The following is a 15,715-nucleotide window of genomic DNA, read 5'->3' on the forward strand; positions in this document are numbered from 1 at the left end:
GGAACAGACAAGACTGAAAAAGTACACGTGTAAGAGAGAGACAGAAAGAAAGAGGTAAAGAATAAAAAAAAAAAAATATGCCAAGAGACTTCTTTCACGCCATTACTCATTACGGCTCTCACTCAATCTTGGCTCAACTTTCTCCATCTTACTCCTTTCAGTTCTTTCCTCTGTTTTTCACTGAATCCATGAGCACAGGGGAGGTTCAAGATGCATTTAGAACCAACTCTTGCTGGCATTTTCAGACAAACAGAAATTTGACTTTTCTTAAACAGTGAAAGTAAAAAAAAACAAAAAAAACTTTAGTTTGGATGATCTATTGATTACTAAGGATTATTTGTGCAAAAGTGAAAAGAAGATGATTTCACCCTTTGGAATCAACAGAAGACGTTGTAATTCACTTGCTGCCAACTCTATTGGTTTATCAACCATGGTGACCATAAATTTGGAGTTACATAGTAATACATGTTACTGAATTGTTTTAATAGAAACAATTCAGGATTTCTGCATGTCCTGAAATAAAATGTTTACGAAAAGTCTTCAACATCTTTGAAAAGAAATGTATCATCAAAATCTTTCTATACTCCTAGTCTCTTTGCTGTATTTCTTTTTCAGATTTCATCTCACTGGCTTCGATGTGCTAAAGTATGCTGAACCACTGAAACGGGTATAACAATTTTTCACTCAAGTACACCAATTAACAAGTGATGTCAGCAGTTACTTTAAAAACTGCAGCTACAAATGACCCAGTTTGACTGGGTTCATTTACTGAGATTTACTGAAACCTCTCAAACCCACACAAAACCGCAGCAGCAAGAAAAAAAAAAAAGAAAAAAAAAAAGAGACAAAAATAAAGACGCAGGGGCAGCCAAATGGGATAGATGCTTACACAGGAAATTGTGTTAAGGGAAATGGCCAGTTCCTGTTTTCACATCCCAAAGAGTTGATCTAAGAGTTTCAGTAAAAACCAACTCTGAAATACAAGTTAATGACATAAATACAGTGTGAAGCAACACAAATCAGTACACAGCACCTCACCCACACTGTTACAGTTTTGGCAGTCTGCCCTTATAAACTAATGGCTGCTGAAATAAATTATGTTTTCACTTCCAGGTGATGCAGTGCACTAAGGTTTGACAGTTATTCAGTTTCTTACTTTCAACAAACCAGTACTAGAAGCCTGTCAGTGAAATACAAGGGCCACAATTCAGTGTACCAAACTGGTTATGTTTACACTTAGATATAGTTGTATATACACACACACACACACAACAACGCGTGCACACGTTGTACCTTGATATCAAAGTTGCAGTCAAAACGCTTGATGAGGACAATGAAAGCGCCCGTCAAGTTGTCCCTCGGAGGGGGCTCGATGGGTTCGCACGCATTTTCTGGTCGTGCACCAATCAGGAAGCCCTGCAGGGATGACATCAGGAGACATGTGAAAGAAACACATGAGTGACTTACATCCAAGTTTAAGCAAATGTCATTCCTGGGAAGTCAAACAGGAAATGAGGAGTCAAATGAGGAGTCATCTTCCAGAAGAACACATCTATTATTGAGAGAAAGGGCTCTCTCACCCTAAAAAGCAATGACACAAGGCAACCAAGACATATTGTAAGCTATTTTTGTAGAGTAATCTTCACTTGACAAATTAAAACCCTATTTTCACAAACACTCCTCTGTATTCCAGAGGCTTTTCATGACTGTTGTGTTTTTTAGACCAATAACAGATAAAAACAACCAGCAATCAAATTTAACTATTACAGGACTGACAAAATAATAACTTCACATTAATTAAGATTCACTAATCACACATTACTGATTTCATAGTTTAGCCAGTGTTCAAAGGGGTTTATGTCATTTGTTGTTGGACTAATTAGGCAACTATTATTTTTAACATCACAATTTAAATAACGGCATCTTTTAAAGTGTTTCTAAAAGGTTTTTATAAGCAAACAGCAGCCTTTTTCAGGATATACACCGCTTCATCAGATCTGCTTAGTGAGCAGCAGTTGTGTACAGCTACAGAGGCTAGAAGCAACACATCCCAAAGCCCAGCCTCACCTCTGTCACACAGAGACTGAGCAGTGCATCTTTGTTCAACCTTCCTGCTCCCATATTAACAACATCCATCACAGCCAGAGATGAAAAACAAACTTCTACCGCAGCCCCAAATGTAACACTGACAAATCAAACATTTATTTAACATGGTAATGTATGCATAACAAATACAGAACTACATGAAAATAAAAAAAAAACTATCAAAAAAAAAATATGCATGTGTATACTGTATATGTATTACAATCCACTAGATTGAAAGGCCATTGTTGTTTGCCCTAAAAAACTGACCTGTGTATATCCCAGACCTCTCTCTTTCCCTCTGCTGCTTCCTGTCTCATTTCCAACAGGAGCTTTTGAAGTGGCTGATGAGAGGGAGATAGTGAGAGGAAGAGACCGAGAGGCTGACGGAGTGATAAAGGGAAGAAGAACAAAGACACAACCAGCAAAGATACAAATATGGAGGTAAAGGGAATCAGATACCCACTGAAATACCAACAAGAGGAAAACAGAGAGAGAAAAACAAAAATAGAAAAGTTAGGACAAAGCCAGATTTTGAGAGATGGAGCAGTGCAGATAAATGGGGAAAACATGATGAAAGAAATATGACATGAGAAGGGCCCCGATATGGTAAACATTTCTAGACTTCTGCTGCTCTTATGCAAGTGTAACCAAAACTACTGTGTGTGTGTGTGTGTGTGTGTGTGTGTGTGTGTGTGTGTGTTGGTAGGGTGGTAGACAGGAAATGTGGACTGCTATGGGACTCTGCTGCCCCTTTCAGCTCTCGTTCTTTCTCCTTTTTCAAGCCAGTGTTTTAAAAACCCAACCTGTATATCGAGGAGAGTCAGCACTTTCTCCTACGCACACTGGCAGCAAACTCATTTGATGTACATGCACCTTGCCAGCTGCAAACACTGACATCAAGCCAAAACAGCAGCTGAGCCATGTATGGAAAATGACCACAGCGATCACATTCATTAACAGATCTGTTAGACATTACTACAACAGAGCGATAAAAATGGCTACTGGTGTTAAATGCACTGTCTAATTGTATCAGGGCCATCTGTGAAATCTCATGTCAGCGAAGAGGAGCGTGAAGAATCACCCACTGCCCTCACCGCCGTCACCTCTGGGTGCCTTCTCCAGTGCAGCCCTGCCTTGCTACAATAAATGACATCACTGTGCCACTGCCTCACATTCCTCCTGTTTATTTTCAAACTAGTGATAAGGGCGCCCTCTGATGGATAGAAAAATATATTTGAAGAAAAAAAAAAAAAAAAAACACCTGCCAGCACTGCAGAATGCAGACAGAAGCCTGGTGAACACGTAGACCGTTGAGTGTTAAGGGATAACACGTTGGACAACACAAGGCTCATCCAATAGCCCCTCAATCTTGTGATATATAATTCCCCTTGTTGGGCCAGACTCCGGGACAAAACACAAACTTACCAATTTTGGCATGGGTTTTTCTGTATATCAAAATTTATACTTAAACCATTCTGTTGTGTCCCTGTTACAGTAATTGAAGTCCTGTTGTCTGCTCCAAAAAGTGCACAATTCACCACTTTCTGGAACTATTTTCTCTAAGCTCTAGACATGACTAGAGCTGAAATATATTTAAACAACCTAAGCCAGGCCACAAATATTACACACACATATATTACACTAGAAAACAAACAACTCCACACAGTGCTAACAAACTAAGGGATTTTCTGTTGTTGCATAATTTGAGAAGGAGAAGAAGGGATTATGCTGGCAGACCTCTCCACATTATTGCACACTGGTCACAGTTAATCCCATCGCTAAAATGTGGCCCTATGAATTCTGCATGAATTTTTTAGCTATGTCTTGTGTAAAATGGTAATAGATCGATGCATAAAGTAGCACATTTGCAGATTTGCTCCATGTTCAAATAGAAATACTAGAAGTAATAACTGACTATATCTTCCTGTAACTAGATTAAAGTCTGTGGTACTCCACACTCAGATTCGCCACTTTAACCTACCTAAACCACCACACCCTCCACAGGAAATACATGAAGCTGCAGAGTTGACTTTCAGACAGACAACTACATTAGCTTTTAACTTGATTTACGCTTGATGCCCTTTAATGACTACATACACACTGATGATTGGCCTTCTTTCAGAGACTTATCCTATTACTGCACACAACTTGGGAAAAAAAATGCCAGTAACATGGGGTTGTGTGGGATTGTTTCTGGGTCAAACTGGTGTTAGGCTAAGTAAGCAAGAGTGCCTGAAACTCAACAGAACTCTACAAAGACAGTACAAAGCTGTTAATAAGACACTCATTTAATCACTGTAAACATACTATAAGTCATCTGGATGCTGACAGTGATGATTGCCATCTATGAATATGTCACTGCCATACACTTACTGTTAGGTAAATTCTTTTAACAAATTGACTCAGAGGACGAACTTCGGTAAGATTATATAGAAGTTTTACTTGCAAGGAGTAACAGTCACACAGCACCTTGGTACAGCATGAGGATCACTGGCTGCTTGCAGCCTAACACATCAGTTTTCATGGAAATACAAAAGGGAGGGGATTTCTCACAGAAAGTCATCTAGGCCCTTATCAAATAGTCAAGGTTAGAGCAAACTGTTCTCACTGAGAGCAACAATTATATTTCCACAATACACAATAGGCCCTATTCAGAAGTGTTTCAGTTATACTAAAGTAAGGTGGATCAGGTCACAGGAGGGTAAACATTTTAATTTCTCTAACACTTACCAAAAGCAGGCAAGACAAATGACTCATGAAAGTGGATTTAGCAACCAAATTACTGTTTTTTATCCATGACAAACTATGAGAAAATGGGAATAAGAGTCACATCTTCCCGTCAGTGTCAACGGTTCGCCTCTTTTATGTTGACACAGCAGACGTGCATAAGAGCAGGTTTAAGTAGACAACCAGCTTAATACTGGGCTTTCACTTAACATGTAACATTCAAGACAAGACTGTACATGAGAGAAGTGTTTTCCACCATCTCCTTTAAACACCCACTAAAAATTTCATCCAAGAAACAAAAATCCAAACCACTTCAATCAAAGTCTTACATCTAGAGTTCAGGAAACAACAATACATATGTTTGAGCAAAATTTTGCATTTAAAAAAAATACAAGGAAAATAGTTCTGCTGGGTTTAAAATTAGAGGAATAGTAAGAAATATCTAGAAGCATTTTCAGATGTGGCGATAAATGCAGGAGTGTTCACTTCAAAGATTTTGTAGCTGGTCAAAGCCCTGCCACCTCACCTCAAGCTGCACCATCCAAACCACTATCTATGAATATCTAAATGAAACTTGAACATTTCCTCTCAAGCTGCATTTACAACTCAGCCTGTAATTATGGAAGTGAAAATGGGTACAGAATGGAATTTTTTAAAAAAGCCTGACAGCTGAGTGTCATGCTTAGAAAATTCTTGAACAAAAAAAAAAGGTGTTTTTTACGTTCAGTATTGACTCGTGACCAGTGTCAGCTCAATTCCACAAATCTATGTACTAAAGTACTGTGCAATATATTTAGGTACATTTATCACTTTCTACTATTTTTGTGAATTTTTGGAGCCAAGCTGATGTGACATTATCATATAGCTGTAGAAAAACAGTTTTGAAACCAACTGCAATTACAAATGTACATGATACAACCTTCTTGATGTCACTTGCAGATTTGTAATGACCTCCATTTATAGATATAGTAGAACCATTTGATGTTGCCTAATTATACCAACAAGCAAAATGTATGCATTGTCTAACCTGTTCATTCACATGTTCACAGAGATCTTCTTCTCCTTTCGGCTGCTCCTTTCAGGGGTCGCCACAGCAAATCATCTGCCTCCATTTTACCCTATCGTCTGTATCCTTCACATCCACACCAACTGTCCTCATGTCCTCCTTCACTACATCCAAGAACCTCCTCTTTGGTCTTCCTCTAGGCCTCCTTCCTGGCAGCTCTAGCCTCAGCATCCTTTTACCAATGTATTCACTGTCCCTCCTCTGAACATGTCCCAACCATCTCAATCTGGCTTCCCTGGCTTTTTCTCCAAAACATCTAACATGAGCTGTTCCTCTGATGTACATGTTCACAGAGATATAGACCATAAAAATTCTTGATTTAAATTTTTAGTCTTTAAATCTAAATTTAAGTGCTGCTGTTGATACAGTTCAATTCACTGTGTCATTGCACTGTGTGGATGCAAAACAACTTTCTCCAAATAAACAGTGACAAGACTGAAGTAATCAACTTTGGGCAACAGAAACAAAGAGGAAGTGTCCACAGTCACATCGAGTCTCTTTCTCTAAAATCTAAAAATCAGGTTAGAAATCTAGGGGTAATCACGGACTCAGACTTGAATTTTAACAACCACATTAAATCAAAATCATCAGCATTTTAACATCTCAAAAACATTGCCAGAATCAAAGGGATCATGTCTAAACCAGACTTGGAGAGACTCATCCATACATTTATCTCCAGCAGGTTAGATTACTGTAACGGCCTGCTCGTGGGGCTGTTAGGCAGCTGCAGTACATTCAGAACACTGCTGCTCGAGTCCTGAATAGAACCAGGAAATACAACCACATTACTCCTGTTCTCAGATGCACTGGCTTCCTGTCACTCAGAGAATACACTTTGAAACAGCACTGCTTGAGTATAAGTCTCTCCATGGCTCAGCTCCACAGTACATCTCTGACATGTTGATGCCATATGAACCATCTCGAACTCTGAGAACATCCGGGACAGGCCTTCTGTTCGTGCCCAGAGTCAGGACCAAACATGGAGAAGGAGCGTTTCAGTTTTATGCAGCAAAAACCTGGAACAGTCTTCTTGATGATGTTAGACAATCCTCATCTCTGCCATTCTCAAGTGAATCTTCTATTTGCTGTTTCTTATTTTGATTTTTGCCTATGTACTTTTAACTTTTCTTTTATTTCTGTAAAGCAATTTGAATTACTCTGTGTATGAACTGTGCTATATAAATAAACTTGCCTTGCCTAAATCTAAGACACTAAATGTTGTTTGGATATATTATTTATTAATGTGTGAAAGTTTATGTTATTTATAATGTCCAATAAGAAGGTACAGCTTTGCAAGTAGATTAAAGTTGGAGGAGGTCTCACAGAGAACCAGGAGAAATGTTTTGGGTGTTTTCCCTTATAGCTCACAGGCATGCTGTTGGTGAGGTGTTAAATAGATGACAAGTGGCGTGTATATTTTAGGCTAAACCTTACCTTACTCAGCATTGTATACTATTTCATGTATCCTGCTGCATTTCAACTCATCGTTGATCCTGCAAACTGCTAATATGTACATGTCAGAAATCAAAGAAAACATAGCTGTTGTGTGCTGTGGGTGTACACAGGCTTGCAGTGGCCTTGCTTTGCAATGCTCGGGCAACTGTAAACAGTTCTAGTTTTGCAAGTGCAAACAGGGAAGGCTCTGTTTGAAGCCTCATTCCCTAAGGGGAACCCTTCAGGCTTTAGAGGCTTGTGCTGCCTTGTGATGCCATAGATTTCTCCAGGTGCTACACAGCAGCTCGACTGCAGCATTTTAAGTCAGTTTATGTCAAAACACTAAAAACATCACCAAATATAAAAAAATACCAAGGCTTTTGTCTTTCCATTTGCATACAAATTGTATGAGTTTTCATAAGGTATGCCACTTTCCTTATTGCATATTCATTTTTGCACAAATAACAGAGGAGGCAAAAGTAAGGCAAATTAAGTTAATAAAAGGTTAATCATGAGTAACACTGTATTTACAAATGTTAAACTGCAGGTGCAAATAGCACAGGTGCAAAGGAAGGATGAGGTGGGGAAAAGGTGATTTAACGGTCACAAATCTAAATGGCATCTGCAAAAGAGTGGGTGCACCACAGAATATCTAGAGAGTGCCAGAGCATGTGTGGAAAGACGTCTATTCTTTCAAAAGTGGGAAAGTTATCACAACCTAACACCCACAAAGTATTTACAAAGTTTGACAAAAAGGATGAGTAGTTCATTTCTACTGCAGATTAATCTGTGGGTAATAATATGGGTGTAATTTACATTTTAAAAATTCTTAATGCAGCTGTAATCTGAAACTGTCAAATTCACTCATAGCAATAGTGAGGGTAACTTTAGTATGGGCAGGTATGAATTCAGCCCTCTGGGACTAAGACAGCTTGCACTCTTCCTCCCTGCCACGACTAGACTGCAGCAGGTAGAGCAGACACAGAGTGACCGAGAGACCTAGCCTCTTCACAGTTTTAACAAAATAGAAGATTAAGATGCCCACAAACGTGCACAATGAGCAACATGATTGTGTGCCATAAATCTTTGCTGTCTGCCTGGCCTGTGGCGAGACATTATTCACAACAACCTATCTTGGACCTGACATCAACAAACATAAATACAAATTTATATAAACATACTTGTAATAAAACAGGAATTTGACATCATTGATTTTTTCTCACTTTGATTATAGAGTCCATACTAGCAGTTCTGCGGTTAACATATCTAAATATGGGACAGACTTGGGAATGTGCTCACATTGGTGGCAAACATGCACCCTTACTTACTGTGTGTCAAATTTCCCTAACGTCGGGATACAAGTAGATGTAGATAAGTGTGAGCAGGGTGTTACGAACAAGTAGTTTCCATGCGTCAGACAAGATAACTGTGTAAAGAGTTGCTACATTCGAATTGCAGTTACTTCCCTCGACTCTCAGTTTAAAATAAGAAGTGGCAAAGGGGAAATAGAAACACTCCAAAGTTGTGCTCACCTTTAGAGTGTTCAAAGGTCATAGTGTGACACAGACACTGACACAGGACACAGAGCTGTAATTCCCAAATTATACCACGGGGTCACAACTCATGTGACAATCCCAAAATTATGCTATGGGACTGCTACAATGGTGTAATGATGCTAAAAATAAGACCCTTAAAAATGAGACAAGTGGCAGTAATTGTGAAGGTCTAGTCTAAATGTACAGTGCTTACCCTGCAATCAGCCTTGCCTCTGTGGGCCAGAAGCTTTTGTACAATAACAACAACTGGGCTCTTGACTGAGGGAAACATCACAATGACCAGCTTAGATAGCAGACATGAATCATCGCTTCTGTTGGTGCTCAGTGGGTGGGCATAGTGGTGGGGGGCAAACAGAAACCTCTGAACAACACACATTATCAAAATCCTCAACAGAGAGCAGCATAGGAGCAGTTTCATTACATGTTATTAAACTCTGAATGAGTTGCACCAAAGTCCAACCAGAGCCTAATTCGTATATGTCTGGCAGTAGACACAATGTGTGTTGTTTTGTCATTTTGAAGGGTTGCTGTAACACAAATGTTTAGATATGCTATTTTATGTTTTGTTCAGTTCAACTGTTCAAAACTGATGGCAATTCCTGCTGTGTTCATGAACATTGCTGATGTATATAAATCTTTAACAGTATCAAAAAACATCTCGTTGAGTGTTAAGACCTTTCAGTCTATATTTGAGCAACAGCAGGTATTTTAACTTTTTTTTTTGCACTGTTAAGCTATAGTTTGTATTTTTTATCTGAATACACAGATAAGCAGCTTTCAAGTTATAAAAAACACTTTTTACACATTCACTAAATCTGTTAAAATAGAAAGTAAAAGTAAAAGCTTACTTTGATTTTTATTCACAAACCTGACTTTTTATGTTTGCATTTACATTTCAAAGGGTTAAACTTAAACCTCTGTGGAAGTAATTTAATTTTACTTATTAGTTTAAAGTTCATTTCACTAACTTTTGGTATGAAAAGGCACGTTTACCAGCAGAAAGTTTACTGACTGTCGGAACGCCCAAAAACATTTCATGCTGAGGACGGAGAGGTTTGAGGGAGTTGGTAAGGCAAAAGTAGACAAAAAAAAAGAGAACTAGAGATCATATCAACATTGAGATGATATGTAAGGACTAGCCATAAAGTTAAAAAACAAATTACCAGCTTGTCAGACAAACAGCTCTTCCCTTCAGCACTCACCTTCAGTCCATCGCTGGGGAGCCGATAGCCAAATCGTGCAGGCAGGTCATCAAAGTTTTCAGTTTTATTATCGAAAGAGTACTGAAAGACAGGAAAATTAAGTTTAATTACTTTTGAATAAAGATATATTGTGGAAGCTGATGCTCTCCTTTCTTTAAGCAAACGATGCATTTAAACAGAAGCATAAAACCTGAAAAACACAATCCCGACACTTTAATCAAGTTGCTGTTATTAACCTGTTTGCAAACAAAGCAACACAGCCATCCTGCTTGAGGTGTGTCTTTTATATTGGTAGGGTATAATTAGTTACAGTGTTTTATTATCCTTGTGTTCAATGTTTCTATGTATAGTTCCACAGGTAGGTACGTGAAGCATTACTCACAGCAGCAATGTCAGCCTCCACAGGCAGCAGGTTGAGGAAGGCAAAGAGCTGAACGGTGAAGATGGTGTATATCTGTGTGGCCGACAGCATCAGCATTCCCAGGGACAGCAGCATCTTGGCATCACGTTGCGACCCCCAGCTGCAGATGCCACTCACTCAAATGTACACAAACATAAACACACGCAAACACACAGACGAACCTCTATACACAGCCCGCTGTCGTGACACCTAGAAACGAAACTGTGTGTGAATGTAAAGCCTTTCCTTATGCATACTATTAAAATAGAGTTAACATTTCTTTCTTTAAAGGATTACAGTTAGCTTACAAGCACCGTAAGTAAACACATATGACATCTACAACACTTGTTTTTCTTTTGGGATTTTCATGTATGTGAATTGAGCCCCCCCCCCCCTTCTTATTTGGTAGGTTTATTTTTTTAGACTACCTGATAAGGCCTGTAAGACTGGCTGTGTGGACCCACTATAAATTCTGGCCTCAGTATTTGAACATTTATCCTCTTGGATGCTGCTTATCACTTGTCCTATGTTTTCATTTATATACACAAGGCTGTGTGTGGACATTTTGGGCCCCAAGTTGAGATTTTTTTTTTCTCATTATATTACTGTTCATGTGTAGCAGTCTTTTTACGGAACTTTCCTTAAATATACAGTTCACAGTGCAAACTTTAGGCCTATGTCAAAATTAGTAAAGGAATTTAGATATGTTTTATAGCTGAACAGCATAAAGAAAACTTGCTTATTTCCTGTAGTGTTTCCACTACATCTGAATCTGACAAGAAAGTCTGGATAGAGTTCACAACTATATTACAGTCATTAATCTTAGTATTAGTATTATCATCAAGATCAAAATACAAACATTTTCAACAAACAGCGCCTTATTAAAGTTGTGGTACCACTGTTTTCTTTAACATCTCCCTAAAATCGTCCTGAATGTTCAATCGTTGAAGACCACAGAAAAGCCCTGACCAGGAGATTATGACAATTGTCCTTTTGAGTAATTTTATATTAATATCAATAATTTCTTGTTTCAGTGTCAGGACTATCTTGCTGCTAGCCACTCAGAGGCTTTGTGTGTTTGTCTGGTATGCTTTCTTGTCGGCCCACTGCCTCATAAAAACTGAAGTGAGCTGCAGGCCTAACACCACAGAATAAGAAGAACAAGCTCAAAAAGTGGAGGGCAACATGTGATCAGGTCAGTAGAAACAAACAACTTAGGCTTGCCAAGCTTTAGCCTGCTGAGTCGTGTTGCCATCAGCAAAAAGTAGGGAAGTTGCATGTCAGGATTGTGTGGCCTAGTTTGTTGTGTATATCTGAAAGACAATACTGAGGTTTTCTAATTAAGTCTATACATTGTGCGACTGAGAACAGAATATATTCATTAGAACACTGCTTAAGATTGCCAGTCTTTCATAATATAACATTTTGTTGTATTTTTGGCAGTATCCCATCAACAAATTACACCCAAATGTAATTTCAGCAGATATCAATAATTTAATTTTATTTCAACGCCCCAGTGCATCCAGTTTACATTCTGAAGCTGTGTTGCTTGAAAGAGATGGAGAAACAGCTTTAGTAGCGCCTATATTTATTTATCTGCATTTTTTAACTGCTTCAATTAAAATGTAGAAACATGATGATAAACATTTTTTCTTGCAATTTATCTAAAGCTGGTAGAATTTTTTAAAATAATCACTCGATAGGTTGGTTGAGTGGCACATTGTTGACCCAAACTACACTTTTTCTCAATATATGCACCCCAAACTGATAACCACGAATATATGGTTCAGTCTCAGCTAAATATAAGCAACTCTAGATCTAAATGTGACATCACACCTGCTTTATCAGTCCAATGTGCACAATTCACATCCCTTAAGGTACTGAGGTTCAGTTCTAAGCCCTAACTGATAACACTTGTGTGAAACTGGAGAGAGGCTTCATTATGTCATTTTCCATCCCTGCTGTCCTACTAATACTGCTGCTACAAAATAAGCTCTTACACACTGAGCACGTCAAATACAGCATGTTTCTCTGTCAGGGCCTGGCCTGATTTCCTCAAACAGATACAAACATGTGATCACAAAGTCCTTTTATTACAGTGAGGTGCTATGTTTCTGTAGTTTCTTTTCTGCCTCTGTCTTCTAATTAAGTACATGGTATCACCCATCTAATAATATACAGTGGAAAAAAGGAGTTTGAAGAGAATGTGTTAGGACAAAATAGTTAAAATTTCTTGCCAGTTTCTTTTCTTACATGATAAGGACAGTGTGCATATGATGATCTAGACAGGGTATTACAGGCAACAGGAAAATAAAAGGGAAAGCATCTCTCTTGACAGTAGTGAACAGATTATGACTAGCGTTAAACATCAAATGACAGCAATCACGTTTTGTGATCATGTGGTAATATTAAATTGTTTAAATGTATTTCTGTGATTAGAGAACAAATAACAAACCGTACTGCCAACGATAAATTGCACATTAAAAAACTGCGTTAAAACTGAAACTTAAAATCTCTATGACAATGCTGCGTTACAGTCACACACAAGAAATGTGTTATTTACAAATGTACTATGCAGCGTCAATGCCACACATTCTAAACGAATGTGTGTACGAGTGTGTACGGTACGAGTTTTGGCTTTATAAGCTATATCAGACGTATGGGCACCCTAAAACGTGTGCAGCTAGTTAGCACAGCGTTAGCATAGGTAGCTAGCTAGTCTGTTTGTCGTGGGTGTTTACCTTGAATTTCTGCCTGGAGGGTGGTCTTGTCCGCGATTTTAGCTACTGGCAATAACATCACTCTCCTTCACTATATGTCGTGAAAAGAAAGACACACAGTGTAGGTGATGTTGGTTGTACTTCATCCCGTTCGAACAACGGTGAACAGGAACGTAAACGTTTCTGTTTAATCCTTTCCACTAGCTTCTTCCGCCGCACGCGCCGTTCCACGTCCAGCTTCTGATTGGACGACCCGTCTGTCAATCATCGCGTCTCATAGGTTACTCCAGACATAAACAGAGCCACGTGATGACACAAACAACCATTTACTGCCTTTTAAAGTCACTTGAGTTAGGCCATCCTATATTTACAACTTTATTATAGCTGCATCGGTGCAGAAACTGCAAAGCAGAGGGGGAACTTTAAAGAAAGTGGCTTTATATTTTAAGAGAGAAATGTACATCAGTACAAATGTTTCATTGAACGCCCCCCACCCCGAAAAAGTCTTGAAATGAGCTGACACTTTTAAATCTCTAGCACCCTCTATAGCTCACATGATCAGTAGACAGACTAAGACAAATAAAAAGTGAAAATGCATGTTTTAAAGTAGCCAATGCAATTAAAAGTTGAATTTGAAAACTGTTGAAGTATGAGTAGACTAAGAAATTCATGATCATTTTACTTGGGACAGAATAAGACCAATTTGCTTCATCATAGAGTGCACATTTTAGAGAGTGGTTAAACATAATGACTCTACATAGGGCTACTTTAGAAAATGTTGATTTCTGTCAGCATAATGAAAAATAAATGGAATCAACTATTTCAATTGCAAATATAGTGGAAAAACAGAAGGTGTCACTTCTTCTGTTAATGCAGAAATGGGTCTTGTTTGAAACTTAGAAAACTTAATATTGAGACCTCAAATGTAGCTATCTTATTTTTGTGGGACCATTTGAGTAAGATAAGCATTTGGGGTTGTAGGCCAAGCACTGGCTCATGTCAGATTTGATGGATTTTTATATAAAGTGCCATGAGATAAGTTTTTATTGTGACTTGGTACTATAAAAATAAATAAAACTGAGTCAAAATGCCACTAATACTGACCTTCCGTAATATTCTAGTAATATTTTTAATTTTTACTTTTAATAATTTAAATGTATGTATGTATATATTTTAATACTTCTACTAATGCTTTTACTATAACCTACAAAACAATGACAGAATGTAAGGCATAATTAGCACCCAAAACTCTGCTGACATCAACACGTCACACTGTGAAAGAGAACACTCTAATTAATGAGTGTGTGTGTTTTTTATTTTATTTTTTTATTTCAGCTACATATTGGTGCTAATGATTTTTTTTTTTTACCACTTTGCATTTTAACTTAATTTAAAATCTGACGGCATTGATATCAGGGGTGCAAGTTAAACTTGAAAAAGCGATTCAGTTCAAAGTTTAACTCGGCATCTTCCTTATCAACCCACAAAAAAAAAAAAAAAAACCATCAACATATGCTCCACAATAAATCATTCACTTACAAATACTTACCACCTAAAGTTCAGCTTAGTAAAAGTAATCCAGCATGCTGCCACAGGAGTAGCACCAATAGTATATTTAGCTTCCTTTGTATTCTGATGTGTGCAAGAAACTTCTAGTTCTTGAACCTTGAGAAAGTGAGTCACTGTTTGCTACATGCCAAGACTGAACACAAAAACACAGCAGATAGCTGAAAACTTTAAAAGGTCAAATGCAAATTACTGGCCCCTGTAAAACTTTATTGAAGAATCGTAAAAGTCTATCACATTCCTTCAACACAATGTGAACCAAAGTCCTTTTGTTTCTCAATAAAAGGCTGAACGAAGAACTGACGTAGGACTGTCGTGGGGTTGGGGCCACATTTACAACTTAGGGCCACATTTACCAATTGATACACTTAATGTATTATGGTTATAAAAACATAACCAATTCTGGTTCTTGGGCTTTGTGATAGTCCACTCAACAAAGATGTCATGCACTACAGTTAAACAGAATGGAATATAAAACAACTGGCAGAACTAGTTCATACTGTATTGTTAGAGCAAAGTCAAGTACCTTCATTATGTTGTGGAGTTGGACCTCACCTCTAGTACTGTGTAATATTTTCCTCAGAAAATTTTATAACTACATTTGAACTTTGTGACTTAGAGATTGAAGCAGTATGAGACTACATCAATTGTCACGTGTATCAAAGTATTTTATACCATGTCTACAAGTGCTGAGATAGTTCTCCTCTTTGTTATTTACAGTGTAATAAATATATAGGTCTATGTGTGCTGGAGCTATTTCTTGAACTTCAATAGCTGCCAATTTAACACTATTTGAGCGATTTTAAATTTAAAAAATGGTCTTTTGTTGACTTGTCCGACAGCACTTTGCAGAGCATTGTGTCCTCCTAAACCCCCACCCAAATCCTATTTGCTCCCTGAAGTCACTCATGCCTTCATTCTGACCAGAGCACCACACAGAGGAGCCACACAGACGGAGG

General features: G+C 38.1%; 1 protein-coding gene across 2 annotated transcripts in view; it reads right to left on the bottom strand.

The window, feature by feature from the left end:
* Positions 1-13,413, bottom strand: part of rnf13 (ring finger protein 13) — a 36,369-nt gene extending 22,956 nt beyond the window's left edge. Inside the window, exons 1-4 of one of the 2 annotated variants that reach the window (XM_026323313.1) lie at positions 13,212-13,413; positions 10,453-10,680; positions 10,071-10,151; positions 1,294-1,416 (exon numbers count right to left, since the gene is read on the bottom strand). In XM_026323313.1, coding sequence (XP_026179098.1) covers positions 1,294-1,416; positions 10,071-10,151; positions 10,453-10,566 — 318 coding nt within the window. In that variant the 5' untranslated portion in view covers positions 10,567-10,680; positions 13,212-13,413. Of the gene's footprint in view, positions 1-1,293; positions 1,417-2,352; positions 2,560-10,070; positions 10,152-10,452; positions 10,681-13,211 lie in introns of those variants that run through there. The other variant, XM_033325153.1, reaches the window with a different exon arrangement.
* Positions 13,414-15,715: the final 2,302 nt, after the last annotated feature.

Source organism: Mastacembelus armatus, chromosome 4 (genome assembly GCF_900324485.2).
Source record: "Mastacembelus armatus chromosome 4, fMasArm1.2, whole genome shotgun sequence".
Lineage (NCBI taxonomy): Eukaryota > Metazoa > Chordata > Actinopteri > Synbranchiformes > Mastacembelidae > Mastacembelus > Mastacembelus armatus.